The sequence below is a fragment of the Balaenoptera musculus genome, chromosome 8, assembly GCF_009873245.2.
Source record: "Balaenoptera musculus isolate JJ_BM4_2016_0621 chromosome 8, mBalMus1.pri.v3, whole genome shotgun sequence".
In the NCBI taxonomy this organism is placed as follows: Eukaryota; Metazoa; Chordata; class Mammalia; order Artiodactyla; family Balaenopteridae; genus Balaenoptera; species Balaenoptera musculus.
The window spans coordinates 26,138,291-26,154,994 of NC_045792.1; the positions used below are offsets into that span (position 1 = coordinate 26,138,291).

A 16,704-nucleotide genomic window follows, 5' to 3' on the forward strand; every position below is an offset into this window, starting at 1 on the left:
ATAAATAAAAAAAATAAAAAAAAAAACTGCCATATGATCCAGCAATTTCACTTCTGAGTATTTACCTTAAAAAAACAAAACACTAATTCAAAAAGATATATGCATATCAATGTTCATTGCAGCATTATTCACAATAGCCAAGATACAGAAGAAACCTAAGTGTTCTTCAATAGACAAATGGATAAAGGAGATATGGTATATATGTATGTGTGTATATATATGTGTGTGTGTGTATATATACATATATATATGTACCATATATACAATGAAATATAACTCAGCCATAATGAAAACGAAATCTTGGCATTTGCAACACTATGGATTGAAATGCTAAGTGAAATAAGTTAGACAGAGAAAGATAAATACCATATCATCTCACATATACGTGAAATCAAAAAAACAAAACAAATGAACAAACATAATGAAACAAAAACAGACTCATAGATACAGAGAACAAATGGGTTGTTGGCAGAGGGGAGTGTTTGGGGATGGAGGTGTGAAATAGGTGAAGGGGATGAAAAGGTATTAAAACTCCAGTTACAAAATAAATAAGTCATGGGGGTGCAATATACAGCATAAGGAATATGGTCAGTAATATTGTAATAACTTTGTATGGGGACTGATGGTTACTAGACTTTTCATGGTGATCATTTCATAATGTATGCAAATGTCAAATCATTACGTAGTATACCTGAAATTAACATAATATTGTATATCAACTATATTAAGCAAAACAAACAAAAAACAGTACTGATTCATCAGATGTAACAATTTTACTATACTAATGTTAAGATGGAAATAATAGAGGAAACTGGGCACAGGGTATATGGAACTCTGTACTGCCTTATAATTTTTCTGTAAATATAAAACTGTTCTAAAAATCAAAGTACTTTTTTTTTTTTAAGTAAAGGAGAGTGTTAAGACAAGAAGGGGAGAAATAACTTCTATTTTTAAAAAAGAGGGAGGAGGCAGGGACAATTCATGATCAGAAACTTACATAACTGACTCTAATGAGTACTCACATAGCTTCATTAATACATTTGGATTTATGACATTAACTTTAAGTATTAGAAATTCAAGCTGAGTGAGAATTGCTGAACTGCTTTAGAATACTGTTAATTACTACTGCCTAATGCAAAGTAATTCCTTAGACACTCATAATCATATATAATTAACTTAGGTAACAACTAAAAGGAATAATTTCTTACTGTTTATTCAGATTAATAAAATAACCTATTAGCTATAATAGATGGGATAAGCAGTCAGATATTGTAGCAAACAGATGAAATTCCTTCAAACCAATATTTCAAACATTTCTATATTAAAATATTCACAGATGAAAGGCTGAAGCTAGATAGCAGTTTTTAAAACTAAGATAGCATAATAAAGCACAGACCAAGAAAGGAGATTCAAATGGTATTAAAATGAAACCAGAATGAAACAACTAGTCCAAGAGGAAAGAAACAGATCAGCCAATGCTCAGTAAGTTAAAGGCAAAAGAAGATTTAATACCTTTAGAAATCTCTAATTGGAAAATGTGGATTACCTCACAGCAGAAGAGGAGAATTGAGATGAACAGGAAAAGGAATGTATGAAATATAAATATATGAGTTGAAGAAATAGAAAATGTCTCTTTACTGGCCAACAGTTTCCTTTCACTAGTTAATTGAGAAATGCCTACTTTGGGACACCGCCTATAAAGCAGGAGGCTAACAAAAGGTTTGTACACTTCACACCTCTGGGCCTCCCCTGGACCTGGCCTGTCTGCAGTGCATTAGGGAAAATGAAGTCATTGAGAAAAACCCAAACTTCTTGTAAAGAATTATTGAAAACTTTGTGTTACTTTATGTTTAATTTATTCTTACATTTTTTAAAGGTAGGGACTAGACTAAAGGGGAATGAAATATTTATATATAATGTTATAATTAAGAAAATGCAAATGTTTATGTAACAATCTAGAAAAGAACATGGAAAAATTAATACAAGTAAGTGATTAAGGTGGGGTTTTTGATTGATTAAATTTTGAATGGAATTTTTTACTTTTACTTTTTGATAAAGTCTAGAGGAAAAGAAAGAAAAAGAAAAGGAAGGGTAAGGAAATAAAGAAACCAAAATCCAAACTGATAAATTGACTGTCTTAATGACCTAAAGATATTAAAGACTAGAATTGGAATGGAAAAGTCAATGCCAGTTCTTTGGCTACACAGGTGCTTGTGTGTGTGTGTAAGTATGTACATACAACAAACAAATTAATTAATATGTATATGTATATTCCCCAAACTATTAGTTCCTGAAACTAGCATTCATTAAACTTCCTCTCCTACCATTTTTTCACACTCACTCTACTCCAGCTACACTGATCTTTTTTCTGTTCCATAAATGCCTGCCTTATTTCCTCCTCAAGGCTTTTCACTCACTGATACCTCTTTCTGAAACATTATTCATTCATATCTTCATGTTGCTTGCTTCTTCTCATCTTTCATACCTTTACTAAAATACCTCCTCAGAGAAGCCTTCTAGACCACCTTCTCAAAAAATACTCTCCCATTATTTTATCACATTTCCTCTCTATATCTGCTTCATAACAACACTTTCTTAAATCAGGGCAATCATTACATTTTTTATTCTCTGCTCTATTTCACTAGAATACAAGCTCCACAAATATATCTGATTTTCTACTTTTCCCCAGTGACTACTTAGGTTCTGGCATACATCAGGTACACAATAATTATTTACTTAATATAAGAATTAAACTGCCAAATACTGAAATAAGTGACTATTATTAGTGACTATTAAATAAGTGATTATTAACATTTATTGAAAGAAGTGACTATAAACATACATGCTTGGTATATAATGGGATACATGTGTGGTATACAATGATGAGTAAAAGTTATCTATGCCCTCAGAGCACTTACAGACTACTGGGGGAGACACTCAACAAGTAAAACAAAATACAGTTGACCCTTGAACAACATGGGTTTGAACTGCATGGGTGTAATTATACATGGACCTTTTTCAATAAATACTGTGGTACTATATGATCCAGGGTTGGTTGAATCCACAGAGGTGGAATTGCAGATGGAGGGGTGACTATGGGACTTGAGCATCTGTGGATTTTGGTATAGAGAGACTGCTGGAACCAATCCCCCGTGGATACCAAGCAACAACTGTACAATAAACTTCTCCAAATTATGAGATATTCTATAAAGAAACAAAAAGGTTCTATGAGAAAGTAAGGGAAGAAGCAGAAGCTACTTTAGACTAAGTAGCTCTGAAGTGATTTTAATACTGAGAATCAAGTGCCAATCATGAAAATAAGATCACATAGATGGTAAATAGCAGAGCAAGAATCTGAATCCAGGTGGTCTGGTTCCAAAGTCTAGGGCCTGAGCACTACTCAATGTTGCCTCTCTATAGAGAAGAATTGCACAAAACGGGAGCTTCGTATCATTTAAATATTTATACTCGCTCTAAAGAAGATTCTAAGAATCATGGGAACTTAGAAAAGAAAATATTTGAAACAGAATGAGACAAGACAGATTTCTTAGAATCTTATAAGAATATGAAGAAAGAGGCAAATTTACATATACTACTGAATCGTTTCCTTAGGGCAATAAACGTTATATTTCTTACCTTAACACCTATTGCAACAATAAGGTGCTTGGGAAATTGAGAGCTGTCAAAACAATACAGACATTTTTCCATTAGTGCAGCAAGACTCCGGTGCTCAGCAATAGCTTTTTTCCTCTGATTCTCCTCCTCTTCACCAAAACATTCTCTCTCAGCTGCTCTGGAGACAAACATGTCATCCAGAGTGTAATAGTCTCCATCTGTTTTTCCCATAAACTGAAAAAACAAAATAATAGTAGTGGGGAGAAGGTAGTAGTTAATTCAGTTTATTGTACTGTGGCATACTGAAGTCATATCTGTAAGTCCTGTGATAAAATTCTTACATTAAAAGAAAAAAGAAAACATGATTAAAATTTAAGCTTGACCTGCAAGGATCAATTTATTATCATCATCACAGCTAAAGTTTACTGAGTATTTACTATGTGCAGTTCTATGCAATTTGATTGTTTTATACTCCTATGATGAGGGAACCATTATCATTTCTATTTAATAGATGAGGAACTTGAACCACAGAGAGGTTAAGAACAACCTTCACTTTAAAATTAGCATACACTCTATTAAACTTAACAGCCAATTTGCTAATATGTATATTGAGAGCATTGAGAGCAATGTTCCCCTTTCTCTTTTAAAAATAATTTTCTTTTTTATTTGTTTTTATTGAGGTAACAATGATTTATAAAACTATGTAAGTTTCATGTGTACAAAACCAAATTCTTTAATAAGTCTTTTCTAACACCCTCTTACTGAGATACTGAGCAATTCAACACAGTGTGCATTCTGCCTTGCTGCAGTAAGTAATAAACCCAACTTGTTTAATTTAACTCTGTGTGCCCCTGGTGGTCTTTGGCTAACAACCACTGACAGTATCAAGAAATACTGTTAATTTGGGTGTGTGTGATAATGGTGTTGTGATAATGCTAAAAACTTCTGTTAAAAGTTTATTTATTTATTTATCTTATTGAAGTGTGGTTGGTTTGCAATGTTGTGTTGGTTTTGGGTGTGCAGCAGGGTGATTCAGTTATATATATGTGTATATAAATATGTATGTGTATGTGTATGTGTGTGCGTGTGTTCTTTTTCAGATTCTTTTCCATTATAGGTTATTGCAGGATGTTGAGTGTAGTTCCCTGTGCTAATCAGTAGGTCCTTGGTTTGTCTGTTTTGTATATAGTAGTGTGTATCTGTTAAACCCAAACTCCTAATTTATTTAAATTAGGAATTAAAAGTTTATTTTTATTAAAAAAATAAATCCCAGAACCTCATCTATGAAAAAAAATAAAAATAAAAAAAATAAAATTAGCATACACTCCACATAGAACATAAAGCATTTTTCAACTGTATCTCAAGGCACCTTCTCTATACCTCCCCCAACATAAACTGTAGCCAGGGTGATGTTTTTAAAACAAAAATTTTATTTACTTTTTTTCTTTATGTCCCTACTTAAAATCCTCAAAGAGCTCTACATTGTGAACAGGATCAAGTTCAAACTGTTGTTTGGCCTACTAAGTCACAGACACAGAACGGTATAATGGTTAAGAGCTTGGGTTCTATAGTCAGAATAACCATGGTAAAATTCTATCTCCTGTCTGTATAATCTTGGGCAGTTATTTAATCTCCCTGCACTCTCTCTATGTTTTATTTCCTTATTTTACAATGGCTATAACAATATTATCCATCTAACAGGGTTATCTTTCTTAATCCTTACAACACATGCCTGGCACACAATAAGGACTCATAAATGTGAGTCACCTCAGTCACATGTGATCACATCCCTACTCAAACTCTACACTTTGCCACTCTATTTTAGTCCCCAAAAGTACTGTTACCTTCAGGCTTTGCACATATTGCTCTCCGACCAATTCTGCCCTCAATTTTGCCATTCCTACCCCTACTCATTTTTTAATCTGAGGTTTAGATTTAGTTGTCACCTGCATGAAACAACTTTTCTAGATTGTCCAAGCTCCTTCAGTACTATACTCACATCAGTTTCATGAGGAGCACACTGTATCAAAACAGCTCATTAACTTATGTTTTTCTTCCATTAGACTAAGTTCTACTTAGTCTACTAAATACCAAAAAGAAAATGACTTTTTGGATCTTACCAGATATTTAAATAGATATGAAGAAAGCCAGAGTGCCTGTACTCCTGTCAGAGAAAGTAGATTTCAAAGTAAAGAATATTATGAAGGATAAAGAAGGTCATTTCATAATAATAAAAGACTTATACCATCAAGAGGACAAAACAATCTTAAAGTTTATGCACCTAATAATAGTTTCAAAATATATGAAGCAAAAACTTGACAGAACTGTAGGAGAAATAGACAAACCCACAACTGTAGTCAGAAATTTAAATGCCACTCTCTCTATAATTGATAAAACAAATAGAAAATCAATAGGCACATAGAAGACTTGAACAAACTATCAACCAATTTGACATAACCAACATTGACAGAAATTGTATCCAACATCAGCAGAATAAACATTCTTCTCAAGTGCACAGAGAACATTTACCAAGACAGATGGCATTCTCAGACTTAAACTCTCAATAAATTTAAAAGGATTCAAGTAACATAGAGTATGTGCACTGAAAACAATGGGATTAGACTAGAAATTCCAACAGAAAGATATATGGAAAATAGTCAAGTATGCGAAAATTAAATAGTGTACTTCCAAATAACCCACGGATCATCAGAAAAATAAAAAATAAAATTAGAAAGTTTTTTGAACTACAATAAAACAAAAACAGGACATGTGAGAATTTGTGGTGTACTGTGAAACCAGTACCTAGAGGGACAATTACAGAACTAAGCACTTATATTAGAAAACAAGAGAGGCCTTAAATCAATGATGTCATCTTCCAACTTAACTAGAAAAAGAAGAGAAGTAAAACTAAATGTAAACAGAAGAAAATTTCTAAAATGTCATTATTGATAGACTCAGGTAAAAAGATTATTATCAGTAAGGTATTTCTCAGAGCACATTAGCTTCAGGAATTAATTTTATCTTCTACTTTTTCTCTTTATTAATCCTTGATTATCTCTCTATTCTTTCAGGTTTGTCTATTTATATGTAGTCTCCTGACTTACAAATTATTATTTTAACTTCAGACCTTTAACTCAACCATAATATATCAAATTTTGAAAAATGTCCAAACTGGTCACTAAAATTTTCATGAAAATAGTGACTAACTATATGCTAGATATTAATAGAAACTTTAAGTATCCTCTCAGCCAAATACCTCTACAACATAGGAATTGTCATTCTCACTTGACATTAAAAAACTGAGGCTAAGAGAGACTAAATAACTTAATCAAAATCACATAATTATTAAGAGACAGAGCCAGGAATCAAACACAGTTTGATTGTAAAGCTGAGAGTGCCCGGCATATAGTGAGCCTCTCTCACTTAAGAAACCCATCTTTAAAACATAGAAAGGGAATATTGTGAATATAGTCTATGAAGCAGAATAAAGAATTAGAAGAAACCTTAAATTTCATCCAGAATAAACATACCCAATCAAGTTAAGGTACTTACTAAAAGAGAATACAGATATCTGATGGGTATTTGTCTTTTCTAAAATACATTAGTGAGCAGAATATGTACTTCTACATGTAACTTTACTTTCATATGATATATTGTTAAAAATACTGTTATTAAAAATCAGTTCATAACTTGTCAGGGAATATATTCAATTCAAATAAAATCAGTTGAAGAAGATAGTATTTCTATTTTTTAAATCTATGTTCCATGAATGCTGCTGAACTCCTCTGATCTATTCATAGTTTTTGACTTAAATAGGGGACAGTCTTGCAAATTAAGTCTGAATGATTCTTCAACACAACTGAAATACGATACGCATCTATCCCAGAACAATAATTCCCTCCTCTTACATCCTCTAATTATTTGCATTTTCCCATTATCTTCTCTTTGGGGTTTGACACAAAATGTTTTTACCTTTATCAGTCACGTACACATCTATGACCTTACCCCCAACCAAAAATTTTTAATGGACAGACTGTTAACAGATAGCGGAGAATATAAGACCAAGAAGGGGAAAAGTGAAAATATTTGCTGGAGGAAAGGAGGTGAAGAAAACAAGAGGGGCATGAAAATATGCCTCTTTTTCATTTAGATAGAGTCCTAAAGAAAATTGATGAGATGGTACAAGATCAAGATAGTATGTCATAAATTTTAGAACTTTGAGAATCTCTTTTCTAAATAAATAGGAAAAATGTGATAAAATAGTTATAACATTAAAATGAATAAGATAAAAGAAAGAGGAGTAGATGTCAATACTACCCAAAGTGATCTACAATGCATGCAACATCTATCAAAATCTCAATGATGTTTTTTGCAGAAATAGAAAAATCCATCTTAAAATTCATATGGAATCTCAAGGGACTACAAATAAACAAACTATCTTTAAAAAGAACAAAGTTGGAGGTCTCACACGTCCTGATTTTAAAACGTACTACAAATCTACAGTAATCAAAATAATGTGATACTGGCATAAAGAAAGATATATAGACCAATGGAATAGAATGGAGATCCCAGAAATAAACAAACTCATATATGGTCAAATGATTTTCAGTAAGGGTGCCAAGACCACTGAATAGGGAAATGACAGTCTTTTAAACAAACGGTGTTGGGAAAACTGGATATTCACATGCAAAAAAAGATGAAGTTGGACCCTTACCTCACACCATATAAAAAAATTAACTCAAAATGCATCACAGACCTAACTTAAAAGCTAAAACTTTAAAACTCTTAGAAGAAATCATAGGGGAAAAGCTTCGTGACATTGAATTTGGCAATGATTTCTTGGCTATGACAACAAAAGCACAAGCAATAAAGAAAAAATAGATAAGTTGGATTTCATCAAACTTAAAACTTTTGTGAAGCAAAGGACACTCTCAACAGAGTGATAAGGCAGCCCACAGAATGGGAGAAAATATTTGTAAATCACTTATTTGATAAGGGACTTACAACCAGAATACATAAAGAACTCCTACAACTCAACAACAAAAAACAAGCAACCTGATTTTAAAATGGGCAAAGGATCTAAACAGACATTTCTCCAAGGAAGATATACAAATGGCCAATAAATACAGGGAAATGTAAATGAAAACTACAATGAAGTTACCACTTGATGCTCACTAGAATCAAATAGTCAGATAATAACAAGTGTTGTCAAGGATGTGGAGAAACTGATACCCTCAGACACTACTGGTGGGAGTGTAAAGTCATGGCGCTGCTTTGGAAAACAGTCTGGTAGTTCCTCAAACAATTCAATATAGATTAATTAATAAATAATTAAACATATGGGCTACCATACGACCTAACAATTCCACTTCCAGGTATATACCCAGGAGAAATGAAAACATATGCCTAACAAAAACTTGTATATGAATCTTTACAGCAGCATTATTCATAACAGTCAAAACTTGTACACAGTCCAAATGCCCATGAATTGATGAGCAGATCAACAAAACATATAAAATCTGTACAATAGAGTGAGTATATTTGGCTATAAAAAAGAAATGAAATACTGATACCCCCTACAATGCAGATGAACTCTGAAAACAAGCTAAGTGAAAGAAGTCAGTCACAAAAAATCACTATCATATACATGAAATGTCCAGATCAGCAAAATCTATACAGACAGAAAATAGACTCATGGCTGCTTAAGGCTGGGGATGGAGGAGGACTAAGAGGGTTAGGGGGTGACAGCTAAAGGTTACAGGGTTTATTCTTGAGGCGATAAAAATGTTGTAAAATTGACTGGTGGTGATAGTTACATATATTCGTGAAGATACTAAAAACCACTGAATTGTACACTTTAAATGGGTGAATTTGTATGGCATGTGAATCATATCTCAATAAACCTGTGTTTTAAAAAATTAACTGTACCCAAATAGAGGTCTGGCCTTTGTCTTCTGTCTCTGGAAGGTAATCTTTAAGCACTTGCAATGTCCTGCCTAAAAGAGTGGTTTTGTTTATCTGAGGGTCTTGGGCCACACGAGCCATCTATGTTAACAATGTGATTTATGCTGGGAACTTTGGGCCACACAGTATCAGCTCCACCTCAGGAAAGGCTGGAAACTGTCATCTTCACAGGCAATCAACTATGTCTATGTGACCAAATCCTAACAAAAACTGCACACCAATGCTTGGGGGAGCTTCCCTAGTTGGCAATACCCTGTGTATTTCACACATTATTGCTGGGAGAAGTTAGTGCTGTCCATGACTCACTGGGAAAGGGGACAAATGGAAGCTTCATGCTTGAAATTCTCCTGGATTCAGCTCCATGAGCCGCTTCCCTTGACTAATTTTCCATCTGTATTCTTTCACTGTAATAAACCTTAACTGTTCATTTAACAGCTTTTAGGGAATTCTGTGAGTCCTTGTAGTAAAGTATCAAAGCTGAAGGTGGGCTTGGGGATCCCTGAACTTGTAGCTGGTGTCAAAAGTGAGGATGGTCTTAGGGACTCTCACATTGAGGAGATATAATAAACACAGTGCACAAACACTGATCAGATCCTGAATCTCAAAAAAAAAAAAAAAGCTTTAAAAATTTAAATATAGGTTCATCTATATCAACATTTAAAAAAATAAATACATGGTTCTGCATGATACACAGGCACCACCCAAAGTGGACAGCTGCAGCACTACAGTCCCACTCTGGAATGGCCATAAAGGGAAATTATCTCAGTAAGAAGAACTTTGAGCAGTGAGTTCACTTTGCCTGGGAAGAGAGATGGCCATAGATACAGGTCTACACTGATTCAAGTACTATGGCAAATGGTTTGGCTGGATGGCCAGGGGACCTGGATAGAACACAAGTAGAGATTACCAACAAGGAAGTCTGGGGAAGAGGTATACGGACAGACCTCTCCAAATGAATACGGAGTACAAAGATATTTGTGACTCATGTGAAAATATTTATGTCACTAGCCACTCCTACCATTGTTCCAATGAGCTTGTGAACAAAGTGGCCATGCAGGTATGGAAACTATTCAAGGGCTCAGCAACATCAAAGCTGATCTGGCTATAGCCACTGCTGAATACCCAATCTGCCAACAGAGATCAACACTGAGCCTCTGATACGAGCACCAGTCCTTTGGGAGATAACACTGAGCCTCTGATACATACGAGCACCACTCCTTTGGGGGATCAGGCAGCTATCTGGTGGCAAGTTGGGTACATTGGACTGCTTCCATCATGGAAGGAGCAGCACTTTGTTCTTACTGGAATAGACACTTACTCTGGACATTGACTTGCCTCCACTGCATACAGTCATTCTGCCAAAACTACCATCTCTGGACTTGTATCATTGTGGTATCACACATATGCTTCTGACCAAGGAAATAATTTCACAGCAGATGAAATGTGTCTATGCCCATTGCAGTCACCATGCAACAATGATGACTACCAAGCAGCACTGCTCACTAATTCACCATGTTCCCCACCATCTGAAGTAGCTGGCTGGATAGAACAGTGAACTGGCCTTTTTAAGATTTAATTACAAGTGCTGGATAGGTGATGTCTTGTAAACTAAGGCTATGTCTCCCCGAATGAAGTAAGCGCTCTAAATCAGCACCCAAACTATGATGGTATCTTTCCCACAGCCAGAATTCACAGGTATGGGAATCTAGGGGGAAAAAAATAGGAGTGACCTATCTCACTACTGCCCCTTTTGATACACTAGCAAAATTTCTGCTTCCCAACTCTGTGATCTTAGGCTCTACTAGTCTAGAGGTCTTAGTTCTAAAGAGAGGAATACATCTATCAAGGGACACAATGATTCATTGAACTTGAAGTTCTGACAGCCACCTGGCCACTCTGGCTCCTCATTCCACTGAATCAAAAGGCAAAGAGGGGAGTTACTGTACTTTCTAGAGTGACTGATTCTGACTATAAAGGGAAAATTGTGCTGGTACAACATAATGGAGGTAAGAGGAAGTATAGCTTGAATATAGGTTACCTTTTAGGGCACCTCTTGGTATTCTCACGGCCTATGATTAAAGTCAATGATAAAATACAACTCAGTTAAGGCAGGACGGCTAATAAATGGCCCAGACCTTCTGAATGAAGGATTGGATCACCCCACAAGGCAAGGGGCCATAACCAGCTAAGATGTTGCTGAGGACAAAAGGAATACAGAATGGGTAGTAGAGGAAAGCAGGTATAAATACTAGATGAAACTCCATAACCAGTTTCAGAAATTAATATTGTAATAGTTATGATATCCTTTCAATATTTTGATATGAATTTATATGTGTGAATATACACCTAAATATTAACAAAAATTCTTTCTTTTCTTCCCCTTTCTCATCCCCTTACCATCTAACATAATAGTAGCTTTGCACTCTATTCCGGGGAAAGAGCCTGTTTTTGGTTGTATGTAGGACAGTTCTATCATTTGGACAGAAGCATGATCTTGTTTTCTTTATTTGGAGATTAAATATAGTTTAAAGAGAGGAGCCAAGGTAACATGCTTGTGGTCACTGGGTCAATTTGACTAGTCTGACAGACACTTACCAAAATTCCCTTTTCAGTGTATTTCTGGTTACGATGGGTAACAAGAGATTTTCATAGAAGACCTGAAGAGTAGAAATAAGGCAGCAGCCATTTTATAGCTTGCATACATTGTCACTTAACTGCTGGTTCACCTCCTTATACAAGGCAGCATCTGAGTCTGCAACTGCCCCACCTTTCCCACCATCCTCCTTCAGCTTCTCTGACTTCTAGGCCAGATGTGTGTATTTAGCTCCTAGCCTAATCTACAGAATATCCACACCACCAAGGTCAGAGGCAACATAAACTGACATGTATATCTGTCCATCCTCGAGAATTCCAGCTCATGCCTGTGGGTTCTAGCTTGTTCTTGCTCTTAAGTCTCCCCCGCTTTACATTCATTTTTCCTTCCCAAGAGCCTGCCCTCTGGACTTAAAGCTCCAAATTCAGATGCAACCACAACAGCCTTAAAAAGACTGCTTAACCAGCTTCCACAATGGCATAAGGTCAAATCCCTGTAAAGAAACCTATGTCTGTATGTCTTTTAATAGTTCTGTTTCTCTGATAAGTGACTGATAAAGATATAACCCTCTATACAATAACAAACTGCTTCTGTTCAGAGGCTCTGCTTGTATAACATTTTTTCAAGAACATTCCAAGAATAATATTATTCTAAATATCATTAACCATAATGTAAGTGAAATTCAGACATTTCAAATGCCAACTGTATAATATAATGGGAGAAAATTAATATAATAATAAAATAAAACCACTTCTGCTTCAGTCCACTTTCCTTAAAAACCAAATACAATTATACTATTTGAGTATAGTCTAATCTGAATGTAGTCAATCATCTCCCTTTTCTGGTCCTCTGCAATGCTTGCCATGGTATTATAGAAAAGTTATTATATTTTATAAATGGTTCCATTATAAGCTCATAAGCTGACTGCCACTTCAACATAATAAGAAAAACCTCCCATTTTCCACAGTGGCAATTTTAGATGATCACCATCAAACCCTGGACACTCCATCAACTCCTCTCTCACTTTCAGTAGATGACCTCAAAGAAAAAATTAAAATCAGACAAGAATTTCCTGATCCTCCTACCACTAAACCTAAAACCATCCACAAACACACAGCTTATACTTCTTCTCTCCTGAGATAATGGAAGGGTACATGTGTTCCTGTTTAAATCCTGTCATCCATGCAGTAGACCCTAACCCCTCTTCATATACTCTGGATAGGACTGACTCTCTGCAGTCTGCTCAGATGTGCCACTCATAACTTCTTCTCCTTTATCATTGGCCTTTTTTCCCTTGCCAACAACTCTTCCTAACTAGAATTTAAGTATTTAAGCATGCCAAACATTCTTCTATTTTAAACAGTTCCTTTGGAATACATACCACCTTTTATCACAGTAAAAGTTAAACCTCTTGAATGAATTGTCAAGGGAAAAGAAGAAGTCAGGATTTTATTAAACAGTGAAAATTGGGGGAGATGTCAAAATATGACTGGTGTTTAGAATACAACCATTACTGTAAACCAGTTGAATAAGTCTTCCTGAACAGCCGAATTTCCAAATAGTTAAGGGTTTACCATTTAAGAAAAGAAACATTAATTATTATAGTCATTTTGAATACAAATGTTCCCAGTGTTATAAACTGTCCTACCTTTTAAAACATAATTAACACAATTTAGTCTTATCCTGATAATAGGGTGATTAATGGGACAATTATTAAAATGTGTCATAATTCATTAATGGCCCTCTCAAGGGCTAGTGGGTTCTATGCTAGCTATGTCAACCAAGACGTTTATGATTTTTCAATTCTTTACCTGCATTTTTCCATCTCATTCTTTGCTCTGTATTAAGTCAGCTGTTGGTTCTCATTGTTATAAGCACTTCTTGTGGTACTCTTGTGTCCCCACTTCTAATTTGCTACTTTTATTATACTTCTGGTCTAAAATTCAATAGCCAAGTATATTAGAATTATATATAATATAAAAGTACAGCTTGGAGGCACCTTCTCCAGGTAATCAGTAAATAGTTGATAAATTTAGAGGAAAGACAAAAAAGCTACCCTACAGTCTATAAATACTAGATTAGCATCAAGAGAAAAGACTTAAAAAAAAAAAACCTTTTTAAAATGATGACAGTAGAAGGACCTTCAAGATGGCAGAGGAGTAAGACATGGAGATCACCTTCGTCCCCACAAATACATCAGAAATACATCTACATGTGGAACAACTCCTACAGAACACCTACTGAATGCTGGCAGAAGACCTCAGACTTCCCAAAAGGCAAGAAAATCCCCACGTACCTGAGCAGGGCAAAAGAAAAAAGAAAAAACAGAGACAAAAGAATAGGGATGGGACCTGCACCACTGGGAGGGAGCTGGGAAGGAGGAAAAGTTTCCTCATACTAGGAAACTAGGCAGAGACTTGGGTGGCAGAGGGGGAAGCTTCAGAGCCACGGAGGAGAGTGCAGCAACAAGGGTGCAGAGGGCAAAGCAGAGAGATTCCCGCACAGAGGATCAGTGATGACCAGCACTCACCAGCCTGAGAGGCTTGTCTGCTCACCCAGCAGGGCGGGTGGGTGCTGGGAGCTGAGGCTGGGGCTTCAGGGGTCAGATCCCAAGGAGAGGACTGGGGTTGGCTGCGTGAACACACAGCCTGAAGGGGTCTAGTGTGCCACAGCTAACCGGGAGAGAGTCCAGGAAAAAGTCTGGAACTGCCTAAGACTCAAGAGACCATTGTTTCGGGGTGCGCAAGGGGAGGAGATTCAGAGCACCATCAAAATGAGCTTCAGAGACAGGCGCAAGCTGTGCCTATCAGCGCAGACACCAGAGACAGGCATGAAACTCTAACGCTGCTGCTGCAGCCACCAAGAATCCTGTGTGCAAGCACAGGTCACTATCCACACCTCCCCTCCCAGGAGCCTGTGCAGCCCACCACTGCCAGGGTCCTGTGATCCAGAGACAACTTCCCCAGGAGAACACATGGCACGCCTCAGGCTGTTGCAACGTCACACCGACGTCTGCTGCCACAGGCTCGCCCTGCATTCCGTACCCCACCCACCCCCCAGCCTGAGTGAACCAGAGCCCCGTAATCAGCCACTCCTTTAACCCCCTCCAGTCTGGGTGAAAAAAAGATACCAGAGGGCGACCTACATGCAGAGGTGGGGCCAAAACCAAAGCTAAACCCCAGGAGCTTTGCGAACAAAGAAAAGAAAGGGAAATTTATCCATGCAGCCTCAGGAGCAGCGGACTAAATCTCCACAGTCAACTTGATGTACCCTGCATCTGTGAAATACCTGAAAAATGAATCATCCCAAAATTGAGGCAGTGGACTTTGAGAACAACTGTAGACTTGGGGTTTGTTGTATGCAACTGACTAGTTGCTGATTTTTATGTTTATCTTAGTTTAGTTTTTAGTGCTTATTATCATTGGTGGATTTGTTTATTGGTTTGGTTGCTCTCTTCTTTTCTTTATTACTTTTTAAAATTTTTTTACTTTAATAATATTTTTAAGATTTATTTTAATAACTTTATTTTATTTTATTTGTCTTTCTTTTTTTTCTCTCTTTTCTTCTGAGCTGTATGGCTGACAGTGTTTTGGCTCTCAGGCCGGGTATCAGGCCTGAGCCTCTGAGATGGCAGAGCCGAGTTTAGGACATTGGTCCACCAGACACCTCCTGGCCCCATGCAATATCAACCAGCGAGAGTTCTCCCAGAGATCTCCGTCTCAATGCTAAGACCCAGATCCACTCAAAGACCAGCAAGCTCCAGTGCTGGACACCCCATGCCAAACAACTAGCAAGACAGGAACACAACTCCATCCATTAGCACAGAGGCTGCCTAAAATCATAAGTTCATAGACACCCCAAAACACACTACCAGATGCAGTCCTGCCCACCAGAAAGACAAGACCCAGCCTCATCCACCAGACAACAGGCACCAGTCCCCACCAGCAGGAAGCCTATACAAGCCACTGAACCATCCTTACCCACTGGGGGCAGACACCAAAAACAACAGGAACTACTAACCTGCAGCCTGCAAAAAGGAGACCCCAAACACAGTAAGTTAAGCAAAATGAGAAGACAAAGAAATAAGCAGCAGATGAAGGAGCAAGGTAAAAACCCACCAGACCGAACAAATGAAGAGGAAATAGGCAGTCTACCTGAAAAAGAGTTCAGAATAATGATAGTAAAGATGATCCAAACTCTTGGAAATAGAATGAAGAAAACACAAGAAACGTTTAGCAAGGACCTAGAAGAACTAAAGGGCAAACAAACAATGATGAACAACACAATAAATGAAATTAAAAATTCTCTAGAAGGAATCAGTAGCAGAATAACTGAGGCAGAAGAACGGATAAGTGATCTGGAAGATAAAACAGTGGAAATAACTACCACAGAGCAGAATAAAGAAAAAAGAATGAAAAGAATTAATAACAGTCTCAGAGACCGCTGGGTCAACATTGAACGTACCAACATTCAAATTATAGGGGTCCCAGAAGAAGAAGAGAAACAGAAATGGACTGAGAAAATATTTGAAG

General features: G+C 36.5%; 1 protein-coding gene across 1 annotated transcript in view; it reads right to left on the reverse strand.

Annotated features, from left to right (window-relative positions):
• Positions 1-16,704, reverse strand: part of CWF19L2 (CWF19 like cell cycle control factor 2) — a 195,855-nt gene that overhangs the window by 40,719 nt on the left and 138,432 nt on the right. Inside the window, exon 13 of the mRNA XM_036861742.1 lies at positions 3,637-3,849. Coding sequence (XP_036717637.1) covers positions 3,637-3,849 — 213 coding nt within the window. The remainder of the gene's footprint in view (positions 1-3,636; positions 3,850-16,704) is intronic.